Raw genomic sequence first — 16,242 nt, 5'->3', positions numbered from 1 at the left:
TCTTGAGTTTATTTAAAATAGGTTGGATATCAATGTGGAATGTCTTGCCCTAGGAGGAAGTTTTGTCGAGAATCATACATTGTGCGGCCCACACTCCTTGTCCCTTCCTTAAGGTCCTCTCCATCCTTTTGGATGAGACTATTCTTGGGGATTCATCGCATAACCCTCTCAAAGTGACTTCTTGTCCTTTATGTTGGAAGTAAATTTCCAAATTTGGAAGGTCCATAATGAAGCGTCCTAAGGAGTGTATCCAAGGAGTACCCAATATCACATCGTTATCTAGAGTTACCACATAGAAGTCCTCTTATATGGGGTGATTTCCCAAGGTGATTTCTAATTGAGGAATTATTTTTGTGCAATGAGCCATAGATCCATTAGCTAGGGCTACTGTAAAACCCTTAAAGTCCTTGGTTTCCAATTTCGTTTTTGCAACTAGATTCTTGTCAATAAAGTTGTGGGATGTCCCACTATCCACAAGGGCAATCACATTTTGCCCCTTTAGAGTACTTTTGATTCAGATTGGTCACTGTTTGTAGGCTTGTGAAATGGTAGCTAGGGTTCCATGCTCCTCTTCTTTGCCTCGTCTTCTTTTGCTAGGATTTTCTTCCTCCTCTTTCCATAATTCTTCATCAAACAATGCTTCCATATTGTGTTCTTGAGTTTCCTTTCCACATCTGTGTCCCAGTCTCCATTCATCCTTGCATTTAAAGTACAAATTTAGGTCTTCTCATTGTCTCTTGATTTTTTCTTGACTACAAACATGCCTTGGTTCCCTTTTTTCCTTGCACTTGAAACATAATCGTTTTTTCATCCATTCTCTTTTTTCCTTGTAAGATAAGAGAGAATTTTGCCCTTTGTCCTTTTTATGGAAAGGTTTGATATGAATGTTTGAAGGTTGATTATTTGCAAGGTATTTATCCTTTGTAGGTGTGAAGTCCAATTTTAGTGCCTTTTGAATTGCATCCTCAAGTGGTAAGGGATTGAGGGCACTAACCAAGTCACAAATAGTTTCCTTAATCCTTCAACAAATAGGTAGCCTAGTCTACCTTGAAATAATTTTGGTACCATAACTGAAATTTTTTGGAATTTAGTGATATACTCTTCTATGGTTCTTTGTTGCCTTAGTTGTGTAAATTCCCTAAAGAAGGATTCAGGATGTTTTTGGTCAAACCTTTGGATAAGTTTTTGGGTGAACTCATCATAAGTTGTAATGTCCCTGTTATCACTTGAACCTGCACCCCTGTTTGCTAAGCTCTTAACTCAGCAAGCTTGTGACACATGGGAACTCTCCTAGGCCTGTGGGTTGCCTAAAACTTGGAGTGAACCTCCAGAGAAAGCTGGTTCTTAGCTGGTTATCACCTAATTCTGACTATCCTAATGATTTTTGTCGAGAAAAGAGAAGGAAAACATGAAAATGAACCTACTACCTAACAAGTGATGCACCAAACTGAATATCTTGAGAAAGAACAACAAACAACAAACAATATGACTGCAATAATACTCACCTACACAACCCAATAAATCATAACCCTTGCATAAAAAATTTATAAGGCTAAAATCACAGTCCTTAGAGGAGAAAAACACTTCTCACAACCTAAGACTATTATTCCACTCACAGCTTATAACCTGCAAATAATTATGCTCTTGCATAAGATACCCACATGAAAACACAGTTTCAAGGACAAGAATGTCACAAAAACCTGCATTAACACCAAGGGACTCACAATAACAAAAGAATATGGGAAGGCATGGACTGCTTATTACTGCTCGAAGTTGTTACAATGCTCTCTTACTCTTGAAAAAGTGTTATAAAAACATTCCCTTTTGTAGAAAGAACTCTGAAATTACAGTCTGCCAGAAGATGAATAATCAAAAACCCTTACAAAAGAGAAGGAAAGCAGTATATATGCTGCTTCCAACAGTTGCACCCCACTAAGCAAACCCTAACTACTTGGTCGAATTCAACCCAAAAAGCCCACTAGTAGGGTCAAAAACAAGTGTAAAACTAAAAGGGCTTGAACAAAAAGTCAAGACACCCCATGCTCTGCCATAAAAGCTCCTAAATACACCATAAATGGCCCCAAAATATCTCTTAACAGGCCTGCAAGCCGTCATTAATGCAAAAATATCCTCTTTGACCTTATCAAATAAAATGAAAATTAATCTCATAAAGTGATTTTTTTTTTAATTTTTATTATTTAATTGAATATCTGCTTTATTTTATGTTTATGTTTAAAGGCAAAATGGTAATAAATGTAAATAATAATAAAACAATTTAATAAAGTGACATATCTATCACTTTAACAAACATTTTATTATTTCACTTATTAGTATTTTTTACTTTAACTATAAACATGAAATAAAATAAATATTTAATTAAAAAAGAAAAAAAAATTTAAAAACTTTAAAATTTATTACTTAATTAGATATTGTTAATTTCGTTTTTATATTTAAAGTCAAGATTTAATAAAATAAACATAATAAAGCTATTTATTAGAGTGATTAATAAATTAAATCACTCCAATAAATAATTTCATTATTTTTATTTATTAAAACAATAAAAAATATACTTTATAAAGTGTTTTAAATTATTAATCACTTTATGAAATATTTTTCTTATTATATTTATTATATTTTTTACTTTTAAATATAAAAATGAAACAAGGCTATTTAAGTAATAAATTTTAATCACTCTAATAAATACTTAATCATTTTATAAGAAAAATCATGCCTAAATCTTTATAAAAAGATAAATTAAGTGATTTAATAATAAGTCACTTAAATGACATAGGAAAGGGGATATTATCATGCACATCGACCCCTTAGGCATTTCACGGGGAAGATGAGAGAGGAAAGAAAAAATAAATAAAAACAAAGGCAAACAATGCCTTTGTAACTCGAGATGTATGTAATGTCCCCATTTTGCGAGCATCAGAGTTTGTAAGAATTAGCCTATCATTTGACCCTCGTAGGCTAATAATTATTGATAGAGGGCCTCGTGTGGCAGTTACTTGGTGATTAGAGACATTACTCTTCAGCTGGATTCAGGTTTTGGCCTTTGCACAGGTTTTTTGACTCAGATTGGCACACTTACTATTTATAGTAAGTTACTATTTTGGGAGAGTCAGGGTTCCTATTAATAGAAAGACACATGAGCAGAGCTTATTGGCAGTGTCAACCTTGATTGGGCCTTTGCAGCTATTTCTAGACTCAGTTCCACATACTTACTATTTATAGTAAGTCACTATTCAGGGTTTCTATTTTTAGACAGGCATCCAATCACATGGAGAATAGGGAGAGTCGACTCCTGGCTCAGACGGTTTAGCAATCAGACAAGTACATCAAGAGATATTAAAGTTTAAGTGACTTAAGTGATTTATTTAATATTTTAATATTATTATAAAGTTCTAAAGTAACTTTATAATAATAAAGTCACTTTAATATAATAAAGTGCGTTAAGTGAATAATTTAATGTGGGAATAAATCTTTTATCCCACATTGGCCAGGAAGGTGTTTGAGCTCTCTTAAGGAAAGAATAAAAGGTAAGGCAAGAGTTCATTCTCAGCATCCAGTTGATGAATAGTATTTTGATTGATTTTTATTGTGGAGCCTAGGGCTTTCGCAATTTTCTTCTTTGATCATAGGAAACGAAAACTTCCTATTGATAGTAATTTTGAAGGTGTGAAATAACACCTGAATTATTGCAATTGTGGGAAAGAATACTTCAGTTCTTTCATTTGTGCAAATTGGTGAATTTTTCTACAAGGGTTTGAAGTTTATTGTTGGAGAACATTTATAATTGGTTGTGAATCGTCCTTCTTTGGCACATGGAGTTATATCATTCTTGTTGGGAGAGATTATCAACAAATTATTCAGGGTTTTAAGAGCAGATTGCACGTTTGTTCTTGCTGCTACAGTGCGCATGAACAGTGCGCGTGAACAGTGCCGCGCTACAGTATTTTGCTTGATTCCGATTGCAACTTTCATCTCCATCATTAAGCATCACTATTATCAGGTTCCTCTTGCAACCATTAGTAGCTAGTATTGAAATATTAGGCATATAATTTTGCTGTTGTAAGTGATAACTTAGAATCAGATTTGGCATTGATGAAGTGTTTTTGTAAGCCAATTAGTCTTGGCAAATCCATAGCAGCATTGTACTTAGGAATGAATTCAATAAAGAAGATATATGTTGCATACCATTTGTTTGACGAAATGTCCTTTTAATAGCATATATGATCAGCATAATAGTTGCATGCCAGTTGTTTGTCGAAATGTCAGTTGGCTGTAGGTATGCATTCCATATCTAGTTTTCATGTATATGCATTAAAAATACCAAAATGAACTGCACTCGCATACTAGTTCATTGTAAGAGGTATTGTCAACATCATTGGTGAACTTCCTAAATTTCTTGGCAACTTTCAAAGTGTATCAAACAATCTGAAATACAAAAATCAGAATAGAGAAAGACAGCATACAAAGTGTTTGACAATATTCCTTGAGCCAAAATCAGTCAATTTGGGCAAGGGATATTACAATGTATTTTAGGGGAAAAAAAAAGCCCTAAAACAAGTCATTTCTTCCTTCATCCTTGGCATTCGATTTTCTTCATTTCTCTGTTGGAAACATGAAACGGCCACCATGAGGGTTTGAGCGAGTTGGAAATGCCATGATTGATTTGCATTTTCGTGGATTCTGAGTGTCGTCATGAGGGAAATTCGTAGGGATTTATTGCAAACCGCTATTGGTTATTCTTTGGTCTGCAAATCTGGAAATATAAGCAGACTCCTTTGCTGCGTTTGAAGTGCAGAAATCCGTCATTAGAGGGTGTCGGCGTGACTCTTTCTTCACTCCTTGGCATTCGATTCTGGACGAGTTGGGGCTGCCGTGAGGGTTTGATTTCTGCACATTCTTTGCACTTATTAAACTGGGCATGACTTGTTGGTCTCTCTTGCTGTTGGGCGCGATTTTTCTGAGTGTTGGGTGCCGCCATGAGAGTTTCTCCTCTTTGGATCTTTTATTTCCTCGAATTTCTGGAAAACAATAAATATTTTCAGGTGCATATTTTCCCTTAATTCTGAAAGTCGATTTTCTGAAAATATTTTCCTTAATGACTGAAAAATAATTTCTGAGCATATTTTCCCTTAATTCTGAAAGTCGATTTTCTGAAAATATTTTCCTTAATGACTGAAAAAAAAATTCTAAGCATATTTTCCCTTAATTATGAAAATCAATTTTCTGAAAATATTTTCCTTAATGACTGAAAAATAATTTTTGAGCATATTTTCCCTTAATTCTGAAAAATAATGGCGATTTCTTTTTGACTCTAAGTGTTGGGCGTGATTCTGAGTGCAAATATATGAACTGTTATTGGGCTCTTGTGTGTGATTCCTTTGTCATGTTGGGACTGCATTGCATCTTCTCTTGGAAACCATAAAACCTCTTCTTTCTATACTCTGAGAAGAAATTATTCTCTGATAACCACTGATAAATCTGAAAAGGATTAAAATGTTTGCATTGTAGCGTGAATCTCTCTTTCTAAGTGTAAACTCTTGCAACATGCTGTACTATTGAAAGATTTCTGCATTTTTGCTTATACTTGCATATTGCACTTGAGGAAGAAAACATTAGATCTCTAAAATGAGTCCCTGCTGGGTGCACCCAGCATGAGTGACATATTTTGATTCCATACATGTTTATTTTAAATTTGGCTGCAACAATACTTCTTGACTGCATTCCACATGCTATTGTGGCTGATCTATGATTGATAACTATTGAAGGAAGGTTGCTTCTTTGCCATTCGTCATGGTTGACCCTCTATTTTTGGGTAAATGACCCTACTGATCACTTGAGACCAAAGAACTTGAACTGTATTTCCCAGAAAATAAATATCTTTCACTTATTTAGCTTGCAGCCTACCTCTTCGTCCTCCTGCAAATGTCCTAAGTGTTTTTTGAAGATTTCTTTAGTCCCAACTCTAAGTTCAGAATGTGTCTCCTATCTCTTTCACGAGCTTTGGTAAAATTAATCCACTTTAGTTTCAGCAACTTTGAGGGTTAGATGATTCTTGAACTGTTCCGTCACAGCAATATTTGTAATTTGTAATTTGTAATGTCTCCCTCTCATCGAAGATTTTGTAGTTGTATTATGCTCTTCCTGATCCCTGTTGATTATTATCTGACAATCACTGCATCTTTGTACTGAAGGCTCGTCTTTCTTTTAGTTATTAGGCTCTATGGTTGCACCTCCATTGTATAAATGTACTCACTGTTATGTCCCTTCTCCATGCTTCATGCCAATGAGACTATGATAGTATCCATACCTCGTATCATTGATATATCAATATCTTATTGACATGAAGGAGATGCAGAAGCCTTAATTTTCAATGATTGCCATATTGCGATATACTCCGAATGAGATCTATTCCTGGATTGTTTGGCAGCTAAAACTTGCATGGTGGCCTTGTGACTATATCACTGCATGTTCACTGCATATACCTTTGCATATTGTCTTGAGATTACATCCTTGCTTTCAGACTATTGTATTGCTTTTCAGCTGTATGACCTAATCTTCATCTCATATGAACTATCATGTGATTGCATTGTCTTTGTTGAGCAATCCTCTATAATCACTGTACTCTGCTAAGGTACCTACACTTATCTTTTATAGCATGTTGGGCTCAACCCTTGTGGGAGCCACATTTTAACCCACATGATGAAATCTAAAGAACATGATTACACCTGCAGAATTGATGACTAACAAATAATGAACCTGTCTTGTAGCTGCACATGGAGAGAACAAGTTAGAAATAAGATGCATTTGATTTCCTCTTTGATTTGATGTTTGCTTTTTCTGAGATCTTCCGTGATGCTGACTATATGCACCTGATGCATGTAGGGACTACATATACATGCATGCGTTAATATACATGTTAGGAATGTAATCAGCCATTGCTTAGAACAAAATGTTCTAATGCATTGTATACTTCATTCATTTGCAGATACCAGAAGGAAGGCAGATGCAGACAAGGACGAAGCAGCAAGACAAAGGCAACATCAAGGCTACTCCAACTGTACCAGTCATTCAGACAATGACTAGTTCCACTCTCAACATGCTCTCTTTTCCTTTATACTCATGCATACATGCCTATGTATTTCTTTCTTGCACTAGATGTGTATAGCTAGTCTCACGGCTCTTTGTGTAAGACGCACGTGTTTGATTATCAATAAAAATACTTCCTTTTTCAGATGAGATGTCTCTCTTTTCGAAGATTTTGTAGTATTGAAATGTAATCTTTAGTTGATTCTTCCCTACTGCAGTTGGAATGCAATATAGCAGAAGTAATATGTACTTGTTCCATTTTGTAAAAACAAGCATAACTTAACCTATTTTCAGCTTAGAAGCAAAAAATAGGTAACAGTCCCCTTCTCGATGATGTGCTTTCAGTGGTCCATTAGCCTATTCCTGAGACCCATAGGCTGTGGAATGAAGAACTAGGTTTTCAAACGTTGGTGAAGCGAGAACTTACTAGTTTTAGTAAGTTAGGGGTTGGTTGTTTGGATGATGTTGTCTTACTGAGCTTCCCATGCTCTGTCACTAGGTGCAAAGATCATGCTTTTCAGAGTAGTGATTCATGACTTACTATTTTTAGTAAGTGGCAATATGGAGCATTTCTATTTTTGGCAATGGACATGGTCTTGATCCTGCAACAGTTATATGGTCCTCTTTACTCCACTTCATCCTGGTTTTTGTTAATGATTAGTATGGGAGTCATAAGTAATTTAGTTAAATATTATTTCCTTGTCAAAGGTTTAATATTTAAATATTTGCATTTACCGATTAAATGTATTGAGGATGACTTAAGGAAAAATAATTAATTGATATCCATATGTTATTTTCCTAAGACAAAAGGTGTATTTGTTGGTGGCAATTTGGGAGGATTAAACATCTCTTGTTTAATGTTTTTTATATTGCAAAAAACACCACCATAAGGCAAAAGTTTGAACTTGCCTAGGAAGAGGGAAGTGGGAGCCATGTTGGAGGACTTGAAACGAAATGAAAGGGAAATTGAGTTGAATTTGGGCGCCATTTTGCATTTGAATTTGGAAGAGCTTGGAGTTATAAATATGAGCCTTGGGATCTCATTTTGGGCATCTTGAAAAATTGCATCGTTATGCTGCTGGATTGGCGTATGAACCTCGAAGCTTCGGAGTGCGGCTCCCTAGTGTTTCTAGTTTCGTACTTGAGATATAATACCTAGTTGTGTGATGTATTCTATGACATTTTCAGTGCATATTTCAATGTTTTTGGAGTTTGGAGTGATTTCTGGAGTTGATTGTTTCCCTGTGGCTGAAGCATGTTTTTTATCATTCCTCTCTGCCTAAGCGACCGATCATTCTAGGTACTGGCTAAATCTTCCTTCTTGTTGTTGGCGATACATCTTGTAAGTTTGTAGCACCTTTCTCTGAGTTTTGAATTTAATAATGCAAATCGAAATATCCTAGCTAGCGTGGGTTTTGGATAGTGCATTGGGATGCGTGTTGGGTAGTTTGAAGTGTTTTTATAGCTCCCTTTTGGATTGTCTTAGTTGCTGCTTGTCTAGGATTGGTTTGGGAATGATTTGGAGTGAATTGAGAGAGATTTGAGTGAGATATGAGTAATTTAGTGAGTTTATGGGTTGCTGGTTATGCATTTCCAGCCTGCTATTTTTGGTGTTGAATTAGTTTGATGATCAATATCTCTTATGTTCAGCAATATACTTCTACTCTCACTTTCCTCTTTATTGTAAGGTTAAGTAGTAGTACTACTAACCCATTCTAGATTGTAATCTTCATATCTCGCTGAAAAGTGGAAGAGGCTAGCTTGTCGCCTATATCTGATAATTTGTAATTCAGTCCTCCCGCTGCATAAGCGGTTGAGTGATATTGGTTGTAATGATCCTCCCGCTACATAAGCAATTGAGTTGAGTAATTTGTAATTCATTCCTCCCACTAAAATATTGCGGTAGAGTTATTTGTGTTTGCAGTATTGTTCTCTTGGCTGGTTCACCGCCAAGATCCTTGTTTTCCCGCTGGATAAGCGGAAGGGGTTGGCTTGCCGCCCATGATTGTACTTGCTTTATCATTTTCAACAGATTAGTGAGCTAACGAACCCCTTATCACCGTATGCTCTCACCTTCCCACATTTGGCACTTGGTGATCAAAAAGTGGAAGGGTTGCAATTTCAGCAAGCATTGAGATTATATTTTCTAACCTTAACGGGTTATGTGTTTGTTTGTAATTCGTACTGCACTTAAAAACAAAAAAAAATTATCCGGGATATTACATAAGTTGTTATGTCTTGGTGGCCTTGGGTAATAAGGCCATGATGCCACCAATCATGGGATGTTCCCTCCATGTGGAGTACAACAAATTTTATTGCATTTCCATAATGGGGCTGAGTGAAAGGTAGGTGCCCAACTTTTGGACCCATGAACATGTCGTAGACTTCTTGGATCCATCAAATTTGGAGAGGCTCATTTTACTAATTCTTTCTTTTAAGTCTTTGTCAAATTGCCCTCTTCTCTTATTAGGGGCAGTTCGTGTTTCAACATCACAATAATCCCTAGAGGAGACATCCCCCTTAAATTTAGGATCTAATCTTGAGTACATTTCTGCAAATTCTTCCACATTATCAAAGGTATGATTATTTACTTCTTCCTCTATCATGGGTTCTTCCCTAGGTAGGAAAGGAGGTCTAATTGGTCTTGGGGTTGATGCCCTTGTTAGGTTTTATTTTTAGAGTGGTCAGAGTTAGTATCCCTCCTATTGGTCCAGTTGGTTCTAGAGTTATTGTTACTCATGTTTTGGATGGCTTGGAGGAGTTGGATTGTTGTTTCCTTTTGCTCCATGAAGGCTTGGGTGAAGGTCCTCAGTTCGCTACCCCTTTGTTAGCTCATGGTATTGTTGGGTGTAGAGTTATTGATGGATGCTAGTTTCCTCCATTCTCTTTCCAAAGCCCTTTGATCCCTTTGGCCTGTATGCATCAACTACTTTTCACCAAATGGGAGGAAGGATTGCTCTTATATTAATTGCAATGTCCCCTACTGTGACTTAACTCAATTTGCCCTAGAATTCCTAAATGGGGTATGGATGATGTTGGTAAATATAAATTGTCAACTTAATAACTTGATTTAGAGCCTATAACCAAGTTAAATATCAAAAGATAAATAAAAAATATAACCCAACAATGATGCAAATAGAATTCTAATCTTTATTATAATATTTAGAATGTACATACGAGATTCCTTTAAGGTTCTACCCAAACAACCCATCGTCATTATGGAGCACCACTTGGGAGATCAGACAAGGCACCTTGGGCCATTCCATCCAGCCCAGGAGCACAGAATGACAATCGTTATTCAGCCTCCTAGCCCCACTTGGCGTGTCTCTACTAGAATGGCTTCCTAGCTACTTGCATTCCTCATAAGCACTATCTCCCCTCCAAAATGGGATGACCAATTGGATCAGAACTTTAAGGGAATCATTATATTTATTCTATTATGCATAGGCAAAATCATAGCAAAAATTAAAAATATATAGAAATATATATAACAATAGCAATGTGTTATCTATGTAATATTCTACTTCCTCTCAAATGAAAGACCAAAACTAAATCAGCCAAATCGTTATGCATTATACTTCATGCCAAAATATTAGATAAGTATTTAAGCTGCTAGTTAATATATATAATCTGAGTCTGCCAACTCTGATTAGATCGAATGCTTTATTATTCTACTTCTTTAATGCCCTTCTTGGTTGCTTGCATTGGATACTTATACCTTCCTATCGATGGTGAGAAGACATGACCCCTCATGTGGTTACAACTATTTGTAAGAGAGGCGACTCTCCCTGATTTAACCGTGACTATTCATAACTAATGCTTGGCTTAATCTTATCGAACCACTTCTTAACATCTCTTCAAAACACATCTTAGCAATACTCTTTACATTTAATCGATTGTTTACTGTTTCTTGGAAAAACACTAAGAAAGGAAGGTCGATCTGTCATTATTATTATAACCATTTGATGCCAACTGTTATTATCAATATTGCTACCTTCATCCATACTGAGATTGCTGTCAGTGCGGGGTTAGATTGCTTTCTTTCTGTTTGTCTGGGTCTGATTAAGGTCACTGACAATTGTGAAGTTTTCAACAATTTTCTGAAAGTGTAAGAGTTACGGCAGGGGAATAACATCTTGAGATGGTATTAATCTTAGATGTTATTGAAGTATCTTGATGGAGCATGCTAAAAATTCATGTGGTTTCATGGATGACTATGATGATTTATTTCATCAATTGACCCTTATGAAATGTATACAAGAAGTGGGAGAATGTTAAGAAAAGGGTATAATATGATAATAAACATTGCATAAGAAAGAATTATTTTAATTATGTAATATAAATATTTATTTGTGATGCATCTTTGGAGATGTGTTCAGCCACATTAAATATTTATTTGGATCCATTTATAAAGTTGTATATGGCATTAGTTACATATTTTATAGGTGGATTGCACATTGGAAAAACATCTAATATTGAAAACAATTAATATCAAAAAATAAATGTTGGAGTTAATGATTTTGTGCACTCATGGTTTTGAGGCACATGGTTTTGCTTCTACCACAAGTTGTATTTGTGTGAGTTTAATTCTATAAAAGCAAACATGTGTTCAGTGGTTGAGGTTGGTTCGTATCTTTGCATTATGGTTATTATGTAAGCTTGTATGCATTATGATTATTATGTAAGCTTGTATGCATGATTTTCTCTCATATGGTTACATAGAAAATAGATGGATCAATCTAGTAATTTCCTAACAAGCATAACCTGATGCAATGCGTCCAATTAATGATGGTTCTAAGTATTAGTAATCTACTTGGATAGAAAGCCAAAAATGATACCCAAAAATGTTAACTTGTAGGGAGTACCCACAGGCAAAAAGAGAGAGCTAGTGAGCTCAAAAACTGAATAGCTGATAAGCCACAAGACTTCCTAAAGGATTCACCCTTGAGTTCTGGTCATATAATCTGAGACGATTTCTGAATATGAATAAACTGGACTTGTTTGATTTAATCTTTGTACAAAAATTATCAATTAGCATCGCCGTTTGAGGATATAAGGCCATTTAAGGCCTGATGAGAGAACCCCCATTTCTTCACAAACAATTATTTGAATAAAAATGAAAAGGGTTCAAGTTAAAATGATTTTAATACAACAAAGTAAACGAAAATTTATGATAAGTAATTCATACCGTGGTGCCCGCCACTAATAATATTGAACTGATCATGCTCCCTGTTTGTTTATTCATAATCATCAGAATCCTTTCGAAAATGATAGGTTGAGTTTGAAAATACAATTGAAAGCAATCCTAATGCAAATTACTACCAGGGTCCCGTTTGAGTGTGACTTCATTGAGATTTGAAAATAATCTTTCGTACTGACTAACGTTCTGCTGCACTTGCAATTGGGTTTTGTTGATTTTGCCCATTTTGGAGAGGGAATCCTCTTCAGAAATGGTGGAGGACCTCTCATTGTTGTTATTACAGCAAGTGACAGGAAGTCTGGTATTACTGAGTCCATGAAATAATTGGGTTCTGGTGATGCCCAGTACTTCAATTATATTTTCCCTCGGGGGAAGGCGATGGCGAATTTTAACGGTGGCAGGTGATCTTATAAGTGATTGAGCCATGGTTGCCGAGGCCATTTTAGCAGCGGCAATGCAGGTGAAATAAATTGAACTGTTACGGTGGCAAGCAGAGCTGCCACCTCGAGGTTAGGCTAATCTTAGTGGTTTGTGGATAACGTGTTAAAAGAGTGGATCTGCGCCTTGTCATTTTTATCCTTTATAATGAATTACATACAGCCAACCCAAAAATGCGAAAAAAACAAAAAACAAAATAAAAAAATAATCATCTCCTATAATTACACAAACAATACAAAACAAGACATAAAGTTTCAAGTGGTTCTCAAACGAGAATAATTGTATAGAAAATGTCAATCGCAAAAATTTAAAAATTGTTAAAAAAAAAGAGGAGATATTAATAGTGATTTTATGGAGGTGCTTAACTAATTTAATTTAATAACCACTATCTAAACTTTTTTGAGTTTTTTTAATTAGAAATTAAATTGTAAGACTTTTAGTTACATGAATCTATAAAAAAGATACGTATAAAGAAAGGTCATGTAGCATATTTTTTTGTTAAGTAGTGCTACATAATTTTAGCTCTCTTCATTTTTCATAGCTAAAATTTCAATTCTTAAATTGTGGCAAATTTATTATCATAGGAGAAGAATTCAAAATAGGATTTGTGCTTAATTAAAAATTTATATGGGACCATTATCTTGACACCAGAATAATAAACAATATTAAATATAATGTAAAATAAAACAGGCAAAAATAACAAATCAAAATAATGTATAGATTTAATGTGGTTCACCTAATATGGGCTACATCCACATATTTGACATTATCCAATGAAGAGTAAATTACAATATGGTATTTTCACATTACATGGCCGCTTATTTATCAAGTCTTTTGGGCAATTTACACTAATACATTTGGCCTAAAATTCCGATGGAGGTTTCCGACGGAGAAGGTATATTGTGACCAAATTTGTTTTGTTTTTTTTAAATGCCTGAATTCATCGGAATTCCGACGATAATTCCACATTTGATTTCGACAGAGAAGGAATTGGCAATGAAATTTGTGTTTTTTGAAAAAAAAGTGCCTGCGCTCATTGAAATTCCGATGACTGCAGGCATTACTTAAAAAAAAAAAAGAGCAAGTCATTTGATAAATCATTAATCCCGCCTAGACTTCGTCCCATCGACCTCTGGCATCCACAAAGACATTGGGCATTACAAGGAGGGAAACATAGCGTTCTGGATTGAGGTCACCGACGATAGGTAGATAGGGCCTCCATAGCTGGGGGTGGGGGGTGCCGCCAAGATCTGGTTGAAGAAAAAAGGTAGGGGTGTGGGCACGGACCAACTTAAAGATGCAAATGTCAGCTTGTCTATTTCTATGCAAGTGTAGTGACTAGCATATTTGCAGCTCTGCAACCTCTGAGATAATCAACCAATTTATTCACAATTCTCATTTGATTATCTGCCAAATTATATAAGATGTTTCAATTTCTTAAATTATTTGTTTATGTTGTATTCTATTTAAATGTGAGCTAGGTTTTCTTTTAAGTTTCTTGTGGATGTGAAAGTTCAATAGTTTAATGCTTGCTTTCTTGAAGCCCGCAAAATATTAAGAGCCTTACATTTGAATGGTTGAAGTTTTGAAAGAAACGCTTTTAAAAAAAAAATCACAAAATGAGAGCATGATATTGGTATCAAAGATTGGTTTCGTACACTAAAAAAATTGGGTTGAATTTAACATGCACTTAATTAAACTTAATTTGGGATTATATGATGCCACACACAATAAGGATGGATCATCCATCCCCTAGTGCTTCAAGAGGAGCACATTCACATGAGGGATAAGAAGAGTCATATCACTTTGAGAGTTTTCGCCCACAACAGAGACACCTCATGAGGATCCACTTGTAGTAGAGGAGCATATACTTGCATCTTGGGAGCTTATTAGAAGTTCGTCTTGAATTTGGGAAATACACATAGAGGAGATAGAAGATTGACCAATACACATTACCTAGCCTCATCATGCATAAATACAAGAGGTATAGACTATAGCAAGCACATATCATGAGCCAAAGGATCATATTCGAGAGTTTCTTCATCTCCAATCCTCTACATTTTTAAGATCCACAAATGGGGTTGAGGCTAAGTCTTGGTTACTTAGCTTGGACTTATGCTTTGGGTTGCATCTATATGTGAGAAACCTAAAGGCATAATTTGCAATGCAATTTTTAAGAGGACTTTCTTCCACCTTGTGGTACTGGGAGGATAAAATGCACCACCTCGCATTGGAAACCCTCTCATGGGATACCATTTTGGAGTGCTTCAAAGTGTGTTCTATTTCAAAATATTTTTGACAGAGATGCATAGATGAGTTTCACAATTTACATAATGAGGTTTCGTAGTGGCTCAACATGAGAGTTAGTTTTTGGAGTTATTTTAGTTTGTAGATTACATTCAAGACAAGTTACTTGTCAATTATTTCATTAGGGGTGGAAAGCCCAAAAATTCAGTTTTCCTACACATGGCCAATCCAAATGACTTTAGGGTTGCTATGGCAAAGTCTCTTATGGAAAAGGAGGTACATGGGAGGACACAAGAGGCATGAGAAAAGTTTGTAACCTGTACTAAAGTGTCCATAGGCCTCCCCATCCTTCAAAGGATAATTTAGACTTACTATAGGATTTCAAATAAAAACCCAATAGTATCAATATTAGGGACAAAGGTCTAGAGCATAGTAGGGGCCATAGGGTAGTCACATGTGACCATCATTGACACAAGGATATTTTAGGTATGATAGACTATAGGGCTATCAAGATAGACCTTCTATGACTCAACAACCTTTTAAGGGAGAATAGTGTTTTTAGTAGTTAGGATCTTTTAATTATGGTGGGGGCCTAGCCAACATAGGGTTCTATGAGAGGCACATGTTATGTATATGTTAGTATCAGACATAGAGTACCCACAAGGTTTTAGAGTAGGTGGACACCATCCTAGGATGTCAAAGTAGATAGTTGATATGTGGGACTTTACCCTCCCAACCACTCAACATAACCACCATGGGTCTTTACCCTCCCAACCACCCAAAGGTCAAAGGAAGATTCACTGCTGCAACACTCACTTTTTGTGATAGTCTCAAGCACTTAGGATAGTCACTCCTTTCATGGCCATTCTTCTTCACAACACTCTCTAACATTAATTATGATGATAGTGTACCTCCTTAAACCTTCCACCAACACCAAACTCAATACCAAACTCTTTCCCAATCTTGCTAATAGACTAACTCAACTCACTGTCAACTTGTGACAATCAATGCAAAGTTTAGGATAGTAGTTAGGATCTTCTAATAATGGTGAGGCCTAGCCAACATAGGGTTATATGAGATGCACAAGTTATGTATATGTTAGTATCAGACAAAGAGTGCCCACAAGGTTTTAGAGTAGGTGGACACCATCCTAGGATGTCAAAGTAGATAGTTGATATGTGGGTCTTTACCCTCCCAACCACTCAGCATATACCACCATGGGTCTTTACCCTCCCAAACACCCAAAGGTCAAAGGA

General features: G+C 35.8%; 1 protein-coding gene and 1 long non-coding RNA gene across 2 annotated transcripts in view; one reads left to right on the top strand and one right to left on the bottom strand.

The window, feature by feature from the left end:
- LOC131031022 (uncharacterized) overlaps window positions 1-7,185 on the top strand; it is a 70,854-nt gene extending 63,669 nt beyond the window's left edge. Inside the window, exon 3 of the long non-coding RNA XR_009102963.1 lies at window positions 7,001-7,185. This is a non-coding gene — a long non-coding RNA (uncharacterized LOC131031022). The remainder of the gene's footprint in view (window positions 1-7,000) is intronic.
- Window positions 1-12,847, bottom strand: part of LOC131031021 (uncharacterized) — a 261,890-nt gene extending 249,043 nt beyond the window's left edge. The window contains exons 1-2 of the mRNA XM_057962024.1: window positions 12,424-12,847; window positions 12,290-12,330 (exon numbers count right to left, since the gene is read on the bottom strand). Of these exons, the coding sequence (XP_057818007.1) occupies window positions 12,290-12,330; window positions 12,424-12,742 (360 nt within the window). The 5' untranslated portion in view covers window positions 12,743-12,847. The remainder of the gene's footprint in view (window positions 1-12,289; window positions 12,331-12,423) is intronic.
- Between the last annotated feature and the right edge of the window lie 3,395 nt (window positions 12,848-16,242).

The sequence above is a fragment of the Cryptomeria japonica genome, chromosome 3, assembly GCF_030272615.1.
Source record: "Cryptomeria japonica chromosome 3, Sugi_1.0, whole genome shotgun sequence".
Lineage (NCBI taxonomy): Eukaryota > Viridiplantae > Streptophyta > Pinopsida > Cupressales > Cupressaceae > Cryptomeria > Cryptomeria japonica.
This window is presented reverse-complemented; position numbering and strand designations above follow the sequence as displayed.